At 38.5% G+C, this 16,726-nt stretch overlaps 1 protein-coding gene and 1 long non-coding RNA gene across 10 annotated transcripts in view; one reads left to right on the top strand and one right to left on the bottom strand.

Annotated features, from left to right (window-relative positions):
• The window catches only part of LOC146479723 (uncharacterized), a 199,417-nt gene that overhangs the window by 89,745 nt on the left and 92,946 nt on the right, over window positions 1–16,726 (top strand). For 6 of the 8 annotated variants that reach the window (XR_014864888.1, XR_014864889.1, XR_014864887.1 and 3 more), the window contains exons 4-5: window positions 5,050–5,198; window positions 7,093–7,265. This is a non-coding gene — a long non-coding RNA (uncharacterized LOC146479723). The remainder of the gene's footprint in view (window positions 1–5,049; window positions 5,199–7,092; window positions 7,266–16,726) is intronic. The other 2 variants (XR_014864891.1, XR_014864890.1) reach the window with 2 other exon arrangements.
• On the bottom strand, window positions 3,062–16,718 carry LOC146479735 (uncharacterized). Of its 2 annotated transcripts, none has more exons than XM_085110600.1 (9): window positions 16,406–16,718; window positions 9,182–9,212; window positions 8,478–8,518; window positions 7,145–7,244; window positions 6,410–6,447; window positions 5,096–5,174; window positions 4,366–4,409; window positions 3,726–3,780; window positions 3,062–3,293 (listed from the first exon to the last, which is right to left on the bottom strand). In XM_085110600.1, exons 2-9 carry the CDS (start codon window positions 9,203–9,205, stop codon window positions 3,219–3,221), a joined length of 456 nt encoding a protein of 151 aa, XP_084966726.1. In that variant the 5' UTR covers window positions 9,206–9,212; window positions 16,406–16,718; the 3' UTR covers window positions 3,062–3,218. The 2 variants fall into 2 exon arrangements, with proteins under 2 accessions (XP_084966726.1, XP_084966727.1); XM_085110601.1 differs by lacking the exon at window positions 16,406–16,718 and adding an exon at window positions 14,135–14,266.

The following is a 16,726-nucleotide window of genomic DNA, read 5'->3' as shown; positions in this document are numbered from 1 at the left end:
TTACGATGACTACCATCGTTTATTTCAACAGCTTTTATGGCTTGAGATTGGTTGATTTCGATCCATTTTAGTTCTTATTTCTGATTAACAAGGCAGGAGTGCCTTTGTTGCTGTTGTATATAAAAACAAACTGTTAGCGAAGGAAGTAAACAACTTTTTAAAGGTTGTGAAAAGGCACTTGCAGCGTCAGAGTTCAAGAGTGATTGCTGCACATTAATTTGGTTTAATTATGATTTTTTGGCACTTTTTTTAAAACTATTCTGGGGGGGGGGGGGGGGGCTCAAGCCTCCCCTGCCCCTCCCCCTGCTGCGGGCCTGCTTCCATTTGAAACCACTCCGCTGAACGATCCAGTTACCGGAAAGACAATTAAACACACGATAGAGGAAAACTGAGATGAATTTAAGGCTAGTGCTATGAACGTTTGGCAAGCGTACAAGACATTCAACCAGAGTCTGGTCTACACTCAGTTGTTTTGCCCTTGGCACAGAACGCGTTGCACGTGCCTCAGTTCAAAAACTCTTTTTTTTTGTTAATTTTGTTAGATAGGATAAAATAGATAATATGTATGCGCCCAGTTCAGAAAGAGTTGCCGAAGAGTCTCTGGTCTTGCTTGGGATTCAAAAACACCCAACCTTACTTGAATTCACACGTTACAGCACATGCTGTTTACCCCTTAGTTCATGATTGATTCAGAGTTGAGGAAAAATCAAACTTCTACTAGTATACTGAACCCAGCTGTTTGTCAGTGGGAAGTCGTATAATGAACTGAAATGTTTTCTTTTCTTGCTTGGAAACTGCCTTGTTGTTGGTTGAGGTGACCGGAGCTTAGCCTTCCCTGTAAGTACTCGTGACAGAGTAGCAGCTTAAGGGATTAGGTAGTAGTATTTGTTTTGCGGATTTTGGGTGATTGAAGTCGGTTGGGTCACAAGTGATGGCTGGTAAATTATAGACCACTTGAATCCCCTTTGAAAGGCAAATGAAATGAAAGGGCGTTGGTGGATGTTTGTAGTTTTTTTTATTGTTGTTTAAATATTGTCACCCAGCCCATGTTTGAGGCCCCAACATTTTAACCTCTGATTTTTCATTTTGTTTTCATATTCGCGGAGGGTAGAGTGGGGTCAGTTGTGAGTTCTTTTGCTCGACCAATTAGTTCAAAGTTCAAGGTCTGACAGAGAATTTTGCTTCTTCCTCCCTTTTAAAGGGGTGGGTTGGGATACGCGGATGATTGCGTGTTATCAACATTTGAAGGTAGCTAAGGTAGCTAACGCGTGCGTGTATCTGATTTAGTTTGTAATGGCAACTTTTAATTCTGAGTATGTCTAGTCTTATTCATGTTTTTAGTTTACATCAGGCCTCGGCTAGAAACCAGCGACTTGATTACTGAGTGAAAGGGTATTTGGTTGGATGCTGTATTGAAATCCTGATTGAGCGCGATTTTTTTATACTGTATTTGAAGCTATGTTGGTCACAGTTTTCGAGGGTCATTCATTTTCCTCATTGAAGAGACAATGTCTAGTCTAACACATCTTTGTTTTGTTATATTGAGAGAGAATAAAAAGCAGTCGGAAGTGATGAATCAAAGAACTGTATACAAGTCGTTAAATGATGGCTAGAAACTTGAACGTAATAAAGGCAAGGGAACAGATAAAAAAAAAAAAACAGGTTTGCGAGAACGTTTCGTAAGTTATATCCATATTATCGATACTGAAATCACTAATATGATGGAATTTATATGGTGGGCAAGAAGTGTCACGTGTTCATTTTCTGAGTAAGAGGTTGTAGATGGAGGGGGAGTGCCCACTAACATATCAGAAAACGGTTATGCACTTATCATTAGGGAGTTTAAGAAGCTTCTACGGCGACGGCAACGATAACGTCACAAAACAATAGGATATAATGAGAAAAACAAAGGCCCTGCACGTGCGTTTTGAATTTGGTACATTTCTCCACCGTGCTCGGCCAAACCACAACGTGAAATGACTAAATTCAAGGCTTTGTGGAGAACGTGAGCACATGACGGTAATTTTTTTAATCTCTGTCTCAACTTGAACGCCGTTTCCAGCTGTTCTGTTAGTGGATAGTTCGGCCACATTGTACAAGTTGAACGAATTGGAATAATCGCGAAGTAGTACAAGTAAAGCCGCGGCCACACGAGCGATTTTTTGCTCGCGCAGGTGATGCGATTTTTTCAAATTTTGTCGCGTCGCCAGCGCGAAAGGGTGGCTACACGAGTGACAAATTCTAGCGAGTTTGGCGACAAATTGAAAGCCGCGTGAATTGCATACTTCAAGAGACCTGGCGCTACAAACAGACATGGCGGATGGCCCTTTCGGACGAAGATATTGTTTTATCGCCTATTTGCATTCTTCTTCTTGACGATAAAAAGCAAACGAAGGAAGAAGAAAATTAAGAAAACGTCAACGTGGGTCCGTCCGAGGCTCGCAAAGAGAAAGGAACAAGGACTTACGATCAACTTCTGACGGAAATTTCAGTCGTTGATATCCCGGCGTTTCCCAAGCTATTGCGGATGACGAGGGTTAGTTGCAGGATGGCAACACGGGCGCTGTCTCTACGATTTTGTCGCGAAAATTTCAATTCTGGCGACTTTTTTCTTGCGATTTTTTCACCTGTCGCGTCGCAAGTTCGAGGGTGGCTAGAGGTGCGATTTTCATCTCGCGCTGGCGACGCGACAAAATTTGAAAAAATCGCATCACCTGCGCGAGCAAAAAATCGCTCGTGTGGCCGCGGCTTAACGCGAACTTATATTTTTAAGCGACGTTTTTTTTAAGTCGCTAATATTAAGCTGGCGGAGGTGTACTTCTGGCAGGGGAAGAATGGTCACTTCAAGTCAAATATTCTATTTTTTTGATATAAATTTCCCTTCCAGAGTTCGAGCAGTCATACTTTTTAACTCAGAAGGCGCGCTCAAAGTGACGTTAAATTATGCAAATTAGCTGGCTTGATCCATCACGCGCGCGCTACAAAACTTATGAGAAGAAGGAGGCTGCTTGCGGTCTATTTCAATTCCAAATTCATACTGGATCCAGACTGGTCGTGGACTGTCAAATGGCTAGACCGATCGTGGATAGAGGAAAGATGATGGAAAGCACACACCAAAACGTTGTCCTCTGGACTTAACCACACCCTTAACATTGGCAGGCGCATTAAGTGACGCTATCACAATATAGTTTAACGAAATTATCCAAACATAATTTAATTTACAGTTCACGTATCAAATATAAAAATACTACAAACAGTACAATGGAAATAGCGTTGACATCCTCATCGTGCTCCTGTGAAACGTGAAACGGAAAATAAGTTGTAGTCAGTTAATTGACCCTGATATTTCTAAGATTGGTCTTGTTTCAATAGTTCTACTATTTATTCTATTGAAATTGAATCAAAGGTGATCCTTTGGACCGTACTGTAAAATAAGAATTCAAGAATTCAAATGTATAAACGTTACACAACATGCATAAGAAAGGGTGACTAAGACAGATAGAGAAGTTCAAAATTTAAGTATATTTGTCCTGTGCCATTGAAGGTAGCCTTCTTATAGAAAGTAAAGTCTTGATTTACCTAGGGAAGCACAAAATAGCGCTTATAAACACACTTACCAACAATTTGCCCTCCTAAAAGTACAAGGTAAAATTAAAATAAAATATAAAGAAAGCTTACTGAAATATATGACGCCGAGTTTGCAATTATTTTTCGGTTATCATTACCTGAGGGAGAGGTCTTTCGTAATGGTTATGTACCGTTACATTTTCTGTGAAAATACTAAAAAAAAAAAAAAAGAAAAGAAAAGAAAAGAAAAACACTCACTTACGAGAACTGAAGAGGTAAGGAGTATTTTCGAAAATTTAATGTGAATGCGGACCCCTCCCTACCCTTTTTTACGCTTTGCTAAAAATTGTATCGAAACAGGCTGATCACAGTTCCCCAACACTAAATGGGGTAACAGAGCTCGCTTTTGGGTTATAACGGGTTAAAGCTAAACCAAGGAGGTGTTTGCAACAGGTTATACGGTTGCTATGGTAATCTGTTATGTCCAGAAAATGACCATGACATTTTCGTCAATGATTTGGCATTTTTGTGAAGGCATAATTGTTGTGTTAACAGATAGCATTTGGTTGTGTTATTGATCCTTCAAAGTAGAAACGATGGAAAGTGCTGGAAACCTGTGTCATCCACCTTAAAAGGCCAACAAGAGTGTGTGCAGGGTTTTACCACAAAGGCATTCGTTCTTTGAGGATGTTACATTATAAAATGGTATCGCGGGTCCGTTCTTTCACCATCAGGAGTTTGATTGGCTCGCAGACCTCCTGCCAACGTCAATTTTATTTGATGTTTTGTGACACTTACTCATATGGCTGTTCAGCTTCTTGTTGGCCTTCTTCTTGTTGGCCCTGGGAAGGAACAAATAATGCTCGGTGTTAATGCCCCAGTGTTGTCTTGTAAGCCTCTTGAATTTGCAGCCTGTTTTGAGCCTGGCTAACCTGTTGATAGATAGCCCCCTTTTGTAGGTATTCCAAGAGAGTATAAGAAATGTGTTTTTTTAAGTAACCGATTATGCCACGGTTATTATAGTAATTCTTATTTGAAGTGGCAGGAGAACGCATCTTTGAAAGCCAATGCAACTTAAGTTTTGTGTCTGTCTGTCTGTCTGTCTGTCTGGTAACTAACTCTTTAATTGGGTTCCTTATGTGGTTAAAATTTCAACGGTGAATAACTAGTTGAATAAGGATTAGGTGATCTCGCTTTTCGTTTTCCTTTTGGAATGGTAATTTCCTATTTTGTAAATACTTCATCTGTAGACCTGAGGCAAAATTGGCGGCGGATAATTTTCATGAAAATCAAGCAAGCCTAACTTGTACAAAAATTGATTGAATTTTCACTCAAACACGAGGTTACTAGGGCCAATTATTATAACTGGAAAAGAATTGTTAATCGGCCGTGAATTACGCATAAGGTCTATAGACCTATGAAGATCTATGAGCTCCTTTACACTTTCAATTCAAATGATTCTTTGTACTTCTTTTCTCACAGGTGTGGTAAGTTTTAGAAGAATACAAGATTTAAATGGTTCTCTCACCTGATTTGAATAATGGCCATCGCCATGTTGGCCATTGGCCAGTTCGTTTCCGTCAATTTGCATGTCCTGTTCATAATTGCTGGTAAAGGGGAGCAAAACACAGGTAAGCCAAGCTTAGCTGTATGAGCACAAACAGAAGTAACTTGATGTAAAATGCGTGCATATAGTTTTTATACACGGACTGAGTATCCACTCTGTTTTTTTTATAAGAACCTTTTTTATAAGAATGTTGAGGCATCTTAAGAACGTTTTCAGCCTCAAATCGCAAAAAAAATATAACAACGTTCAGCCTCAGCTCCAAAATTAGACGTTCTTATAAAAAAAACAGAGTGTATTTGTTTTAGAAAATGAATGTCTTTAAAATTTTACATAACACCAAATCTACAATTGGCCAAGATCCATTCATTGAATTCTAACTTAGCGCTCAGATCTAGGATTATGATGATGATGACAATAATAATAAAAATGATGATGATGATGATGATGATGATGATGATGGCGATGATAAAAATGGTGATGATGGAGATGGTAAAAATGATGATGATGGCGATGATGGTTTATTAGTAAATGTCGTCGCGTCGAAAGACGAATATTTACAAGAATAACATAAAAATTTTATTTTCTTTTAATAACCCAAAAGGGACTGAGTTACAGGTTAACAACTTACATAAATGTATTACAAGTAAGAAGTTCTAGAAACCGTTACTATATAAACGGGAAAATAGTTACAAAGATTGAAAAGCATAGTTGAAAAAAATATATATATATCCTGATATCTATCTGTCCGTCATTTTGGTAGCGTGTAATTGGTGCTATTGAGATTATAACCGTGGCATTGCAAGCGTGTAAGAGGTAGATGGTGGTATAAACGTGATCCTGGTGATTGAATCGTCTTAAGCAAAACGAAGTCACATCGAAGTTCGCGGATGAATAATGTTTTCGTTTCCAAAGCCTCTTAGCGAAGTGTACTGAGATTGAAACATTCCCGAAATTGCATTTAAAATAGAAAATCTGAGATCAAGTCGCATTCAACTAATAACAAGCCTGTCTTAAAAGGAATGCTTTGTCTTGCTCGTAAAATCATTAAGGGACTGGTTAGAGTTTTGGTATTCAACTAGCTAACGTGCTCCACAGTCTGGTAGCTTGTTCTCTTTGTGATCGTTTGCGATTATGATCGCAGTCGCCAAATAATGCAATCTGCAATCTGGGGAGGTGTTCTGCAGACAGGTGGTAGTTAGTAGAGATTCGGTGTGTTCCTAATCACGCGTTTAGTATATTTTCTTTCTGGAGTTCAGCAGCTTTGTTCTTTCTTACCTTTGCTCCTCGTCGGAGGCCATGTCTTCATCATTATTCTTTGAAGAGGAGAAATACACTTAGTGTTATAATCACTTTGTATCACTAATCACAGTTTGAATGACGCACCAAACGAGTATGACTGCTACGATATTTGTGTAGCTATTGGTACTTAAAGAAACCGGGTTTCTACTGCGTGTGCTCGTCCGGTAGAATGTTTTTTTTTTTTAATCATTACTCATTGAAAAGGTCAAGTTCGATATGACATGACACCTTGACATGTGGTATTGCTGAATATTTTAACCCGCTGTTTGCAATTTTGACTCGCCCACATCACAACTCGTAAAAATATACAGCGATACCACACAACGAAAAGATTTAGTTAGAGTAGTAGTGCTGCTCAGTACGTTTACTGGATGTGAATAAGTGTTGGGACTCTATCCATAGACTCGGAATTATAGAACCCAATGACAATTTCTTTCCGCTAAAGACATGCTAAAGACATGCGGAAGTAAATATTTAATTTCAAACTTCCCGTCTGATGTATGCTCGAAAGTGTTGATTTGGTAGCTCACTAACTTTGTTCTTTATGTAGCAGTCATTTCAGCAACGAATCAGGATTTATTTGTTGTATTAACAGTTAGCATTTTTTAGGTCTTGCAGATTTTCAAGTTAAATCATTATCAGTACCACTTCTGTTACAGGTATGGCAAGTTTTAGCCGAATCGGCAAGTGTTGAGTGGTGCCAGTCTTCACCTGATTTGAGGAAGGATTTTCTCCATGTTGCTCATTTACCCCTTCTCTCACTTCTACTTCCAAGTCTTGCCCGACATCAGCGGGTTCTTCATTACCGCTACTAAAGAGCAGCACAACACAGGTAAGCCAAGCATATAGTCCAAGCGTAAGACCTTTAGATTAATGATAGCTATGTGACTAAAGTGGATTGAAGTAATTTATAGGATAGTGCGTGCGTTGCGGTTCGTGTCTACTTTTTTTCTATTTTCATGGTTTGAGTAATTTTTGTCAGAAAATCGAGACGTTTTTGAAATTCGTAGAAGACACTCATCATCATCATCATCATCATCATCATCATCATCATCATCATCATCATCATCATTTATTTGTGTTACCAAAAAAAAAAAAAAACAACAACAACAACAACAACAAAAAAAAAAACAAAGAAAGAAATTATTCAATCTACAATAATGGCAAGGAGACCTCAACAAACCACCAGGCTTATAAGAGAGGCCACCTCCGGGCAGTATTAATAGATAGAAAGTATGGTGCTGGGTAAGTGCGGCTTGGTCACTTCAGGATTGTGTAGATAAAACCATGATGTACTAGGCCAGTATCGTTGTATTAAATTTGTTACTTAGCCATGTAGCCATTCGCCAAGGAGGATAAAACACAGTAAATCACGCCAAGGTTCATGAAGGAATAGTTAATTTGTCGTTTCAGTAGCCAAATCCTCGGAGCCAAGTGAGAATTGTAATCCTTGCGAGTATTTTTTCAAAACGAAGTCTCATGAAGGTCTCAATAACTGACGAAGACATGTAATGTAATGTTTAAACACGAGCAGCAGTATTATCGGGACATTTATACCCGATAAAACACGCGCTGCGAGTTTTTTTGAACGGCTTCAAAAACATTTCTAGAAAAGCGTGTGTCAAGAGAGTTCATAACAATGATGCTTTTGTGAACGTTGGAAATTAGCATACGAAAAAAACATTAAACACCGCATACTAATAAGGAGGAGGTTTTATCGGGTTTTAAAACCACTGCATGTGATGTTTTATCGACTATTGATAGGTCAATGGGCTTATGAATTATTAATGAGTTTTTGAAATGTTGGAACATATCTTTTCAAATAGAAAGAAAAATCAAGAACAAAAACCGCAATTGATTTTGTGTAGTTTCTTCTTCTTTCGTCCGTTGGTGTGTTTGTATAAAATGAAATCTCTCATATTGTCGCATTGTCGGGTAACTTAGTGCGGGGAGCGATAATGAGCATGCAGGGCTTGTGCCAGTTGACCATATATACTTGTGGTGTTTATTTTCTTTTTCGTAGTTTAAGCAGCTTTCAGCCTACCTTTTGTCCTCCGAGTCGTCAAAGTCCATTCGTTCATTATCCTTTGAATAAGAATACGCTGAGTTAACATCCGAAACTTTTATTCGTACTTGTTTACTTACAGCGAATAATTATACGAAACGACAGGAAGGTATTTCCTTCCTTATAAATGGCTGAACTCTACTGCTAGTTTTCTTCAAGTGTTAGTTCAATTTTATTCATAAAATTTGCCTTTCAGTTATACTCAAGATATAATTACTTCGTAAGGCATAGCAAACAGCAAACAACCGTATTTTCTATATCGCTTTAGTACTGTTCTAGTAATGGCGAAACGAGTGCAAACATACGGCGATGCTCCTATAGTTAGTTATTTGTGCCGTGTAAAAACCGGTTTGGTAGTTTCTGTACAAGAAAAACCGGTTTTGCTAACATGCGCACTCGTCCAGCACAATGATTTTCCCAGTTTTCTTTCATATTCATCATAAAAGGCAGCCAAAGTTAAACAACAAATCTCTTACAAGATGTTCTGGTGACAAATATCCTACAACATAAAAAGTACTGCTTGGTAGCTTATATATGAATTTGCTAAACTTGTAAATTTTATCGACGGGTCAAACTGATGGAATCCTAGTACATTTTGTTTCCGTCAGAGACGTCATGAGCTAAATATTAACTTCCAAAGTCTGATAAAATTACGAACTTTACTGTCTTTAATGTGCACTTACACTTGATCCACCCTTTTTGGCCATCGGGAATCTATAGCAGAAGAAATAAGCAACACTGTTATTATCAAACACATGAATTATTCTACAATGGTGTCCAGGGAGACATACTAGTAATCAAAAATTTAATGAAATTCTAGCGATAGAACAGCATGGCTAGATTTAGACTTCATGTGATAAACAATAAACGCGGCTACGCTGTGAAACAGATCTTCTGGTCTCCGAAAGAGTCCATACATTGTTTGTGCGGTGTCCAATCAGATTGACCAGTCATTCTTTCTAAAATGTCATTCGCATGCGCAAACTGATGAGTGGCTTGTTTGTGCTTTACGTTTATCTCAAACATATTCATAATGAGTGTGAATGGCAAGAAAACGTTTTCCAGGTGGGCAACCAAAAAAATAGAACTGGTTGCCAAAAGGGCAAATTAGTAAGAAAGTCAGTGTCAAACACTGCTTCATTGTCGGATTATATTTAAATAAATCAAGGCGGTCAAGCAGCTGTTGAAGCTTCATTTCGGTCATAAAATAAACTCATCGTCTGGTATTTTTACGCACACATTCTATTGAGTGAGGGAGTACTAATATCAAGCGGTAATTTACAAATCAACAGGATGCGGTATCTTTCTATTGTGTTAGGAGAATGCAGACATTAAAATGTCCGGATGGCATCAGAGAACAATCGTTTTTCGTTTAAGTGGCTGTCATGTTATCGCGTTGGATAAAAACATTTCAATAAGTTTTTGAGAAATAAACATTAATTTTACTCTAAAATTGTGCTAAGAAATCAGTAGCTACAGCTATAGATACTGTCACAGAGGCAACATAACCCGATAACATATAACCCGATAACGTTTATTATACAAAAAGCACAACCTTATCACAAATGCAAATTAGTGAAACATTTGACCCCCTCTCCACTTAGAACTGTGTCGTTTTATTCATCACATTACTTCCTAACTCTGCTTAATTTTAGCCGCCTGTGATTTTCCACCTCAGATAGTACCCTGTTGTTCATTGACTCATGAACGGCGCGCAGTGAAAGAGTGCGTGCATATATGATTTTAAATCCTCTTTCATTTGAAAATGCCTGGGGATACCTAAACATTCACCGTCAAATGTGACTAAGAGCGAGGCCGACGGGCTGTATTGTGGCTTTCCGTAAATGAACGGCACTATGAAACAAAAAATCATTTTCATTGAACAGTGGATATCTATTTGAGCAGAGAATTTCAATTTCACTTGTAATGGGTATCAGCAGTTATTGCGTCAGACTTGTGTGTCTTTTCCTTGACAATTTCCTAAGTCTCATTAATTTATAGGCAAAAAAGCATTACTGAAAAGCAGCATGGCCCTGTGATTGTATAGTTTTAAAATACCCAGCATAGTTTTGCGATCAAGTCGAAAAACATGTCTTAAGCTTTCATTGTTTTCGAAGGGCACAAAGCTTCGTGCCTTAAAGGGAAAGCAGTAGAAATTAATAACAAAAGCATTGTAAAATTGTTTTGGGTTTGTCTACCATTCAGAAAAATGTTCACTGCGTGAGACTCGTCCGTGTTTTGGTTCTGTTTGGTCTGTGTAGGAACGTTATTCTGCGCAGCGCTAGCGAAGGCGTATTTAAAACGGCTATGTTTCGTTTTAGTAAGCTGTTTTAACTTGTTTTGCTGCAGGTGTTTCCTTTGAAAGTCTCGTTCAAAACAAAGGATGATAATAGAGGAAATAGAATTGCTTTGGTAATTATACTCGTCCCTATTACAGATTATCTGTCGCACAAGTGCTTAAAAGCGAGGTTTGAGTTTTTTAATTGCCTCCTTTGGCCTTGCACACTTGTCGGTCGGCCGTCAAAGAGCGACTGATGATAAGTCACTGGAGGCGAGTCTTGATTACTTCTTCCCCAAGACTGCCGTTTTGCAAACAGTCGCTCCTTTATATTTTAAGTATTACTGGCAAATTACCTTGATTGCTTCATTGGCACGTATCCGAAAATTTAAAATCAGCAATCCTGAGCGGAACTTTACTCGCAATTATGTTGTGATGAGGAACAAAATCAAAGCTGTCGAAACAGATAGCTTTAATTGAAATTGAATTTATCAATTTTACTTTATGTTAGGCGTAACGGATTAGAATTTAACTGGTGTGGTCTTTTTATATCCTTAGAATAGTAGGTGGGAAAATGTGAAGAACAAGGGCTTCCTGTACAACAAAGCGGTAATAGCCTTGAAAATACGAGCTAATCACTTTAAAGTAAAAGGTCACGCGCGTGGTATATTGATCACATAGTTAAGTTTATTTAGACACGCATTGGGCATTGTTTCGTGGATGCGGGGCGCGATTGCTTTTTAATATACTGATAGCGGCGCGACAAGACTTTGTTTGCCGAAGTTATTAATCTATATCGCCGAGACAAAAGTTGAGTGCCGTGTTTATTTATTTTTAGATGAAGCCACACTTTCGCATCCAAAGTCCTCGTAAATTTTCATTCTCGTGTCTTTTGAATTTACGACGCCGGAGTTTCTGAAAAACTGAGAATCGACGGTACCTGCGTGAAATGAAATGAAACAGCTGTTATGACGGGAACGTTAATTAAAGCCATCGGAAGTTTTAATGTACGTAAATTAAGTGACCCATAACAACCTTGGGAAAACACGGTGTGAAAAATTAAATAACCATTTCCGTTTTCAGCAGATCCATACTGATGTTGTGGTTATTTTCATATTTTTTGAAAGCAGACTACTACTGAATATTGGTTAGGTGTCTGGGCAGATTTCTTGAAAACAATTATCAGTAGATTTGAAGAAAGGCCAAGGGCGACGTGTGAACGTTCGAAATGCAGCTGGTTTAATTTCTTCTTTCGCCTCACAAATCTACAAATTACTGCAGAAGTATAAAAGTTGTTTAAGTCAAGTAGGTGCGAGGTTCCTGTGGCTGCTAATTTTATTAGTAAATAAGCATGGTGTGATCATTATTGCCACGATTCTTCACCACGACAACTTTGTAATACTTTGGCATATTGTTTTTGTGTGGGTGGGTATGTGTTGCCGCTAAAACATGACCTTTTCGAGCGGAACTTTACTCGCAATGATGTTGTGATGAAGAACAAAAACAAAGCTGTCGAAACAGACTGCTTTTTAATTGAAATTGAATTCATGTAAATTTCAACAATGTTTTGACAGCAACGAGTCAAGGAGGCGTTACGGATTGGAATTTAACTGGTATGGTCTTTTTATATCTTTAGAATTAGGTAGGAAATTCTTAAAAACGTGAAAAGCAAAGCGATAATAGCCGTGCAAATATGACCTAATCACTTTAAAATAAAAGGGCACGCGCGTAGAAAGTTTATTTAGACACGTATTGTTTGGTGGATGCGGGGCGTCTTGCTTTCAATGTACTGCACTGATAGCGGCGCGACAAGATTTTCTGTTTGCCGAATTTGTTTATATGTATCGCCGTAAAAATAGTCGAGTGCCGTATTTGTTGATTTTTAGATGAAGCCACACATTCGCGTCCAAAGTCCTCGTAAATTTTCACGCTTTTAAATTTCGTTCATTGTAGAATATAATTATATTCTTATGAAGAACAAAAACAACATGAAAACAAAGCTGTCGAAACAGACACAGCTTTAATTAAAATTGAATCAATTCTGTTGTATTGTGTATCTAATATATTCCGCAGGATCTGAAATCCGCGTGTTTACGTTGCGAAGCGCCATTCTCCCGTGAATCGTATTTTTTTTTAGCTCTTTTTAAAAATATCATAAACCGCAATAAATCATGAATCTTTCAGACCCACAGATATTAGCTGATATTAGGCACGCGTAAACCCGTGACAAGTTTGACAAACTCCGGGACAAACTTCGAAGGGTCATTCAACAAGGGGTAATGGATATTAACTTTTGATAGACTCAAGTGTTTATAAAGCTGTGTGGCTTCCAGGGATTTGCTGTCGTCTTAATGTAATATATTGAATAAGGAGCAAAATGATTAAAAACGTTACACAATCAGAACAAATAAAGCGATAATGGTCATGGATTATCACTTTATTACAAAATGACCTATCTCTTTAAAATAATGAGCCGCACGCGTGGTAAATTAACCACAAATGTTTAGAGGCATTCAGTTGGTGCGAATTGTAGGGCGCTTTTGATTTTCGGTCTTTGTTGGATTTGATGACTTTTGATCTTTTTCAAAAGGTACGCCTTCTGTATTTTCTGCCTTTCAAGCATCATTCAATGTACATAAGACAGTTTTATGCGTGTTGGCGGCGGATCACAGTGTGATGTGAATAGCGATTATTTTTTTAAAGTCAAGCATGTTTTGTTTTCATATTTAATTTTTGAAGCGGCTTTCCTTTGTTTTCCGCCGATCTATGTTGATGCTTCACAGTTGGCTTAGATATAGCGCTGAGCGATAAAGTGTTTGTGTGCGAAATAAACTGAGCTTACGGTAAATCACACGGCGAAATGATATGCACGGGCGATAAATATTGTTTGGCGAACTGCCGCTATACGGTAGCTGTGGCTTCAGTTCAATTGTCCTGAAATTTATTATGAGTTGTCTCTTTATAATTTGTAGCATAAAAAGAGATTTGAGGTCAAATAGAACGGGGAGAATTGAAAGAAAGCTCTGCTGTTGTTACCGAAATCACGGATTCGTGAAAGCGATTCCAGCATAGCCGCATGTCAAGTCTACATTTTTCTTCCTTCGTTGGGGCCTCGTATTAATTTTCCCTGAGCAAAAGCTAAACCGTTACTTCCCTTTTTTTTCTTAGTTTAGAAGGGATTCTAGTCATCGACTTATTATTAAACGGATGCTCTGATTATTTGATGCTATCTTGGGCTTCTTCTAGCGAGCGATCGAGAACGATGAAAAGCGTTTGTATTTTTAAACTATGTTCACGTTTTCGCCTAATGAGATACGACAGTCGAAACTAGCCATGCGGCATGTTAATGAATTCTCACCTCAGACGATGTTACTTTTCCCTTGTGCTTTAAGTCAAATATTCCGTGGTGAATTCGCACATGCACGGCGTGACTAAGTATTCCTTTATAGACTTGCCTCAAGTCGACTTCTTATGCGCCGAAAAGCGTGACGGACGAAAGGAGAGGTCTTGTCCCGAATACATGGGAAATTTGCATATTGTTGACATTTGGCGGGAGAATATGGCCGTGACGTCATGGACACGTGAAACGTCAAATAAACACTTCTCAACTGCCATGGCAAATGACTGGATAATTTCACGATGGGGGTAACCTGTGTCTCCAGCTATTAAAAGCTGTTTTTCTGGGCAATCTTGCCTCAAATTTGTAAAGTTTTCTTGTTTCAGTTTATTGGGGAATTCAGTTAGAAGCGATACTACAGTGTGACCTCACTGATATTGGATAAGGTTTCTTAAATGTTCCCTCTTACCTCTTACAGATAGTGCTGCTGCGTCTCACTGAAGCCCCATTAATCGATTCAATATGTTAGCCTTCACACAAAAAAAAAATCTTCTCAGAGTTCCTTTATACAACAGGTCGAGTAAAACCCTTAGAAAGTTGGCGAGCAAAGTCTGTTGCGACCCGGCAAGCGACAACACAAACATTTTGGCACGAACGAAGTAGGCGTGACGTTGATAATTGGTTTTCCGATAGAGGAAGTGTTTAAAAGCTGCCGTAATGGCTTCCAGGGGCTTAAGCTGTATGATTTGTTAACAAATGCCAGTAAGTAGTTTCAAAAATATTTGTCTTCAGATTGGCAGGTATGTAATAATTTGTACTAATTTTCTGTGTATACTCAAACCACTCTTCATATCCATGACCTTGGATGAATGGCTAGATCAATTGTTCCTAACAATTGACTTGTAGATACATTCAAATAAAGACCACACGCGTGGTGAATTGACGCCAGTATCATTAATCAAACCTATCTTGCAGTCACTGAAGATTCTTTTGGTGTCGCAACGTAAGCTCGGCTTTAATTACACGTCCAATTCTATAATGTGGTGTTTGATCATTTTGTATTATAGCTGTGGCATGCGATTTCTGGTTATTGCAAAGTGAAATTGGAATTTGTCAAAGGTCACGTTTTTTTCTCAGCTCTAATCCTAACCAATACATAAAGCGCTTGTTGACAGACAGGTCTGTATTTTGAGAGGTGCTTGAGTGTGGAGGGCGTATAAATAACTTTAGTTCCCAATTGAAAGCTCTTTCTCTCAAGCTGTCCCGTAATTAGTGATAATCGGTTAGTGACAGGACTTGTGAACATGGCTAAAACTCTTGATGTACTTTTCAAAACTCGGAAATATCTTTTAACGCACCCCTCTCCTTATTTATATTTATAATCTCTTTCCCCCCTTTTCACACAAATAGGCCTAGTGACCACCTATGTTCTCTTTATTTCTCGTGTTTTGGTCGGAAACAACGATTTAATAACTCATTGCAAATAGAAAAGCGTAATAAAGTTTCTGTGTAGTCATAGTTTAGGCTAAGAAGATGCATTCGAATCTCCCTTGAGTGAAAGGAGTATTGAGTAATGTTATTGTGTTCGCTGACCGGGGGCTAGTAAACACGTTGTACTGTTAACTTTTTTATCTAATTTCGCTTGAACAAAAGGGGTATTTTGACTAATGGTTTGTAATACTAGGAGCGTAAATATGCTGTGTTGATCCGGTATTCTAATGACACTTGAACGAGGGGAATATTCAGCCTAATATTTTGTTATACCGGGGGCGTAAATTTGTCGTACTGCTAATTCTGTGCGAACACAAGAATATTTAGTGGGAAGATTATCCCACAAAATAGTCGCGATTGTTACATATATCAATGTCCCATCAATGCCGATATCCATTGCAGACGTTACGGCTGAGACGTGTGTAATCTCAGATTACACACTACAGTGTGATGTAAACGTTTGAAGCCTGCTGCTGTTTCAGGGTTTTACAACACGTTAACTTAGACAACTTATTTGTGTAAGCATAACTTTTAAAGCCGGTCCTTGTGTATTGAGGTTTTGTGAAGAAAGATTTACAATTTCAAGCCCTTACTGTGTGAAAGAAGCAATTTACTTTAGCTAGAAATCAGAAAAGAAAAAAAAACTGGCCTTAGAAACTGTGAAGCATGCACGTAGATCGTGTAATGGGGCTCGGTGTTTTTAACCAAAGTCACCATCGGAACGGTAGTAAAAGCACAAATGCACTTAAAAGGGGTCCTAGAATGTATATTGTTACTTGCTCTGTCATAAACATCTCTTACCTAAGCTCTGTTTCCTTGTTCCACTGTCTTTCTTTGCTTCGTACTTTTTATATTTCGTCGGATGAGATCCTGACGTTGACAACTCGCTCGGTCAATAAGCCTCGTTTTCAATGAGCCTCGTGACAGTAACCTCTTCATGTATGCGCACGACGATTCTCTTCGCGTGCATGGCGTTACAGGACAGTCCGAAAATACTATAAATACTAATTTATTATTTCCAGAGCGCTTTATACCTAGGCTCTAAAAGCGGTCGGTGAGGAGCATGGGTGAGAGACTCCTAACGTATTAAATGTTCCATATTTTTCTTCATCCTTTTGTGCT

This window comes from Pavona decussata, unplaced genomic scaffold (genome assembly GCF_977016875.1).
Source record: "Pavona decussata unplaced genomic scaffold, jaPavDecu1.1 SCAFFOLD_58, whole genome shotgun sequence".
NCBI classification, from domain to species: domain Eukaryota; kingdom Metazoa; phylum Cnidaria; class Anthozoa; order Scleractinia; family Agariciidae; genus Pavona; species Pavona decussata.
Note: the sequence above shows the minus strand (reverse complement) of the source record. Positions and strands in the feature narration are given on the sequence as shown.

Bases quoted from the DNA above. Each gene is read 5' to 3' on its own strand.
- LOC146479735 (XM_085110600.1), bottom strand. From the start codon at position 9,205: ATGGCCAAAAAGGGTGGATCAAGT. The intron at 7,245-8,477 runs GTAGGCTGAAAG...GCTGCTCTTTAG, and splicing joins GACGACTCGGAGGACAAAAG to TAGCGGTAATGAAGAACCCG. The intron at 3,294-3,725 runs GTAATGATAACC...CACGTTTCACAG, and splicing joins ACGAAAGACCTCTCCCTCAG to GAGCACGATGAGGATGTCAA.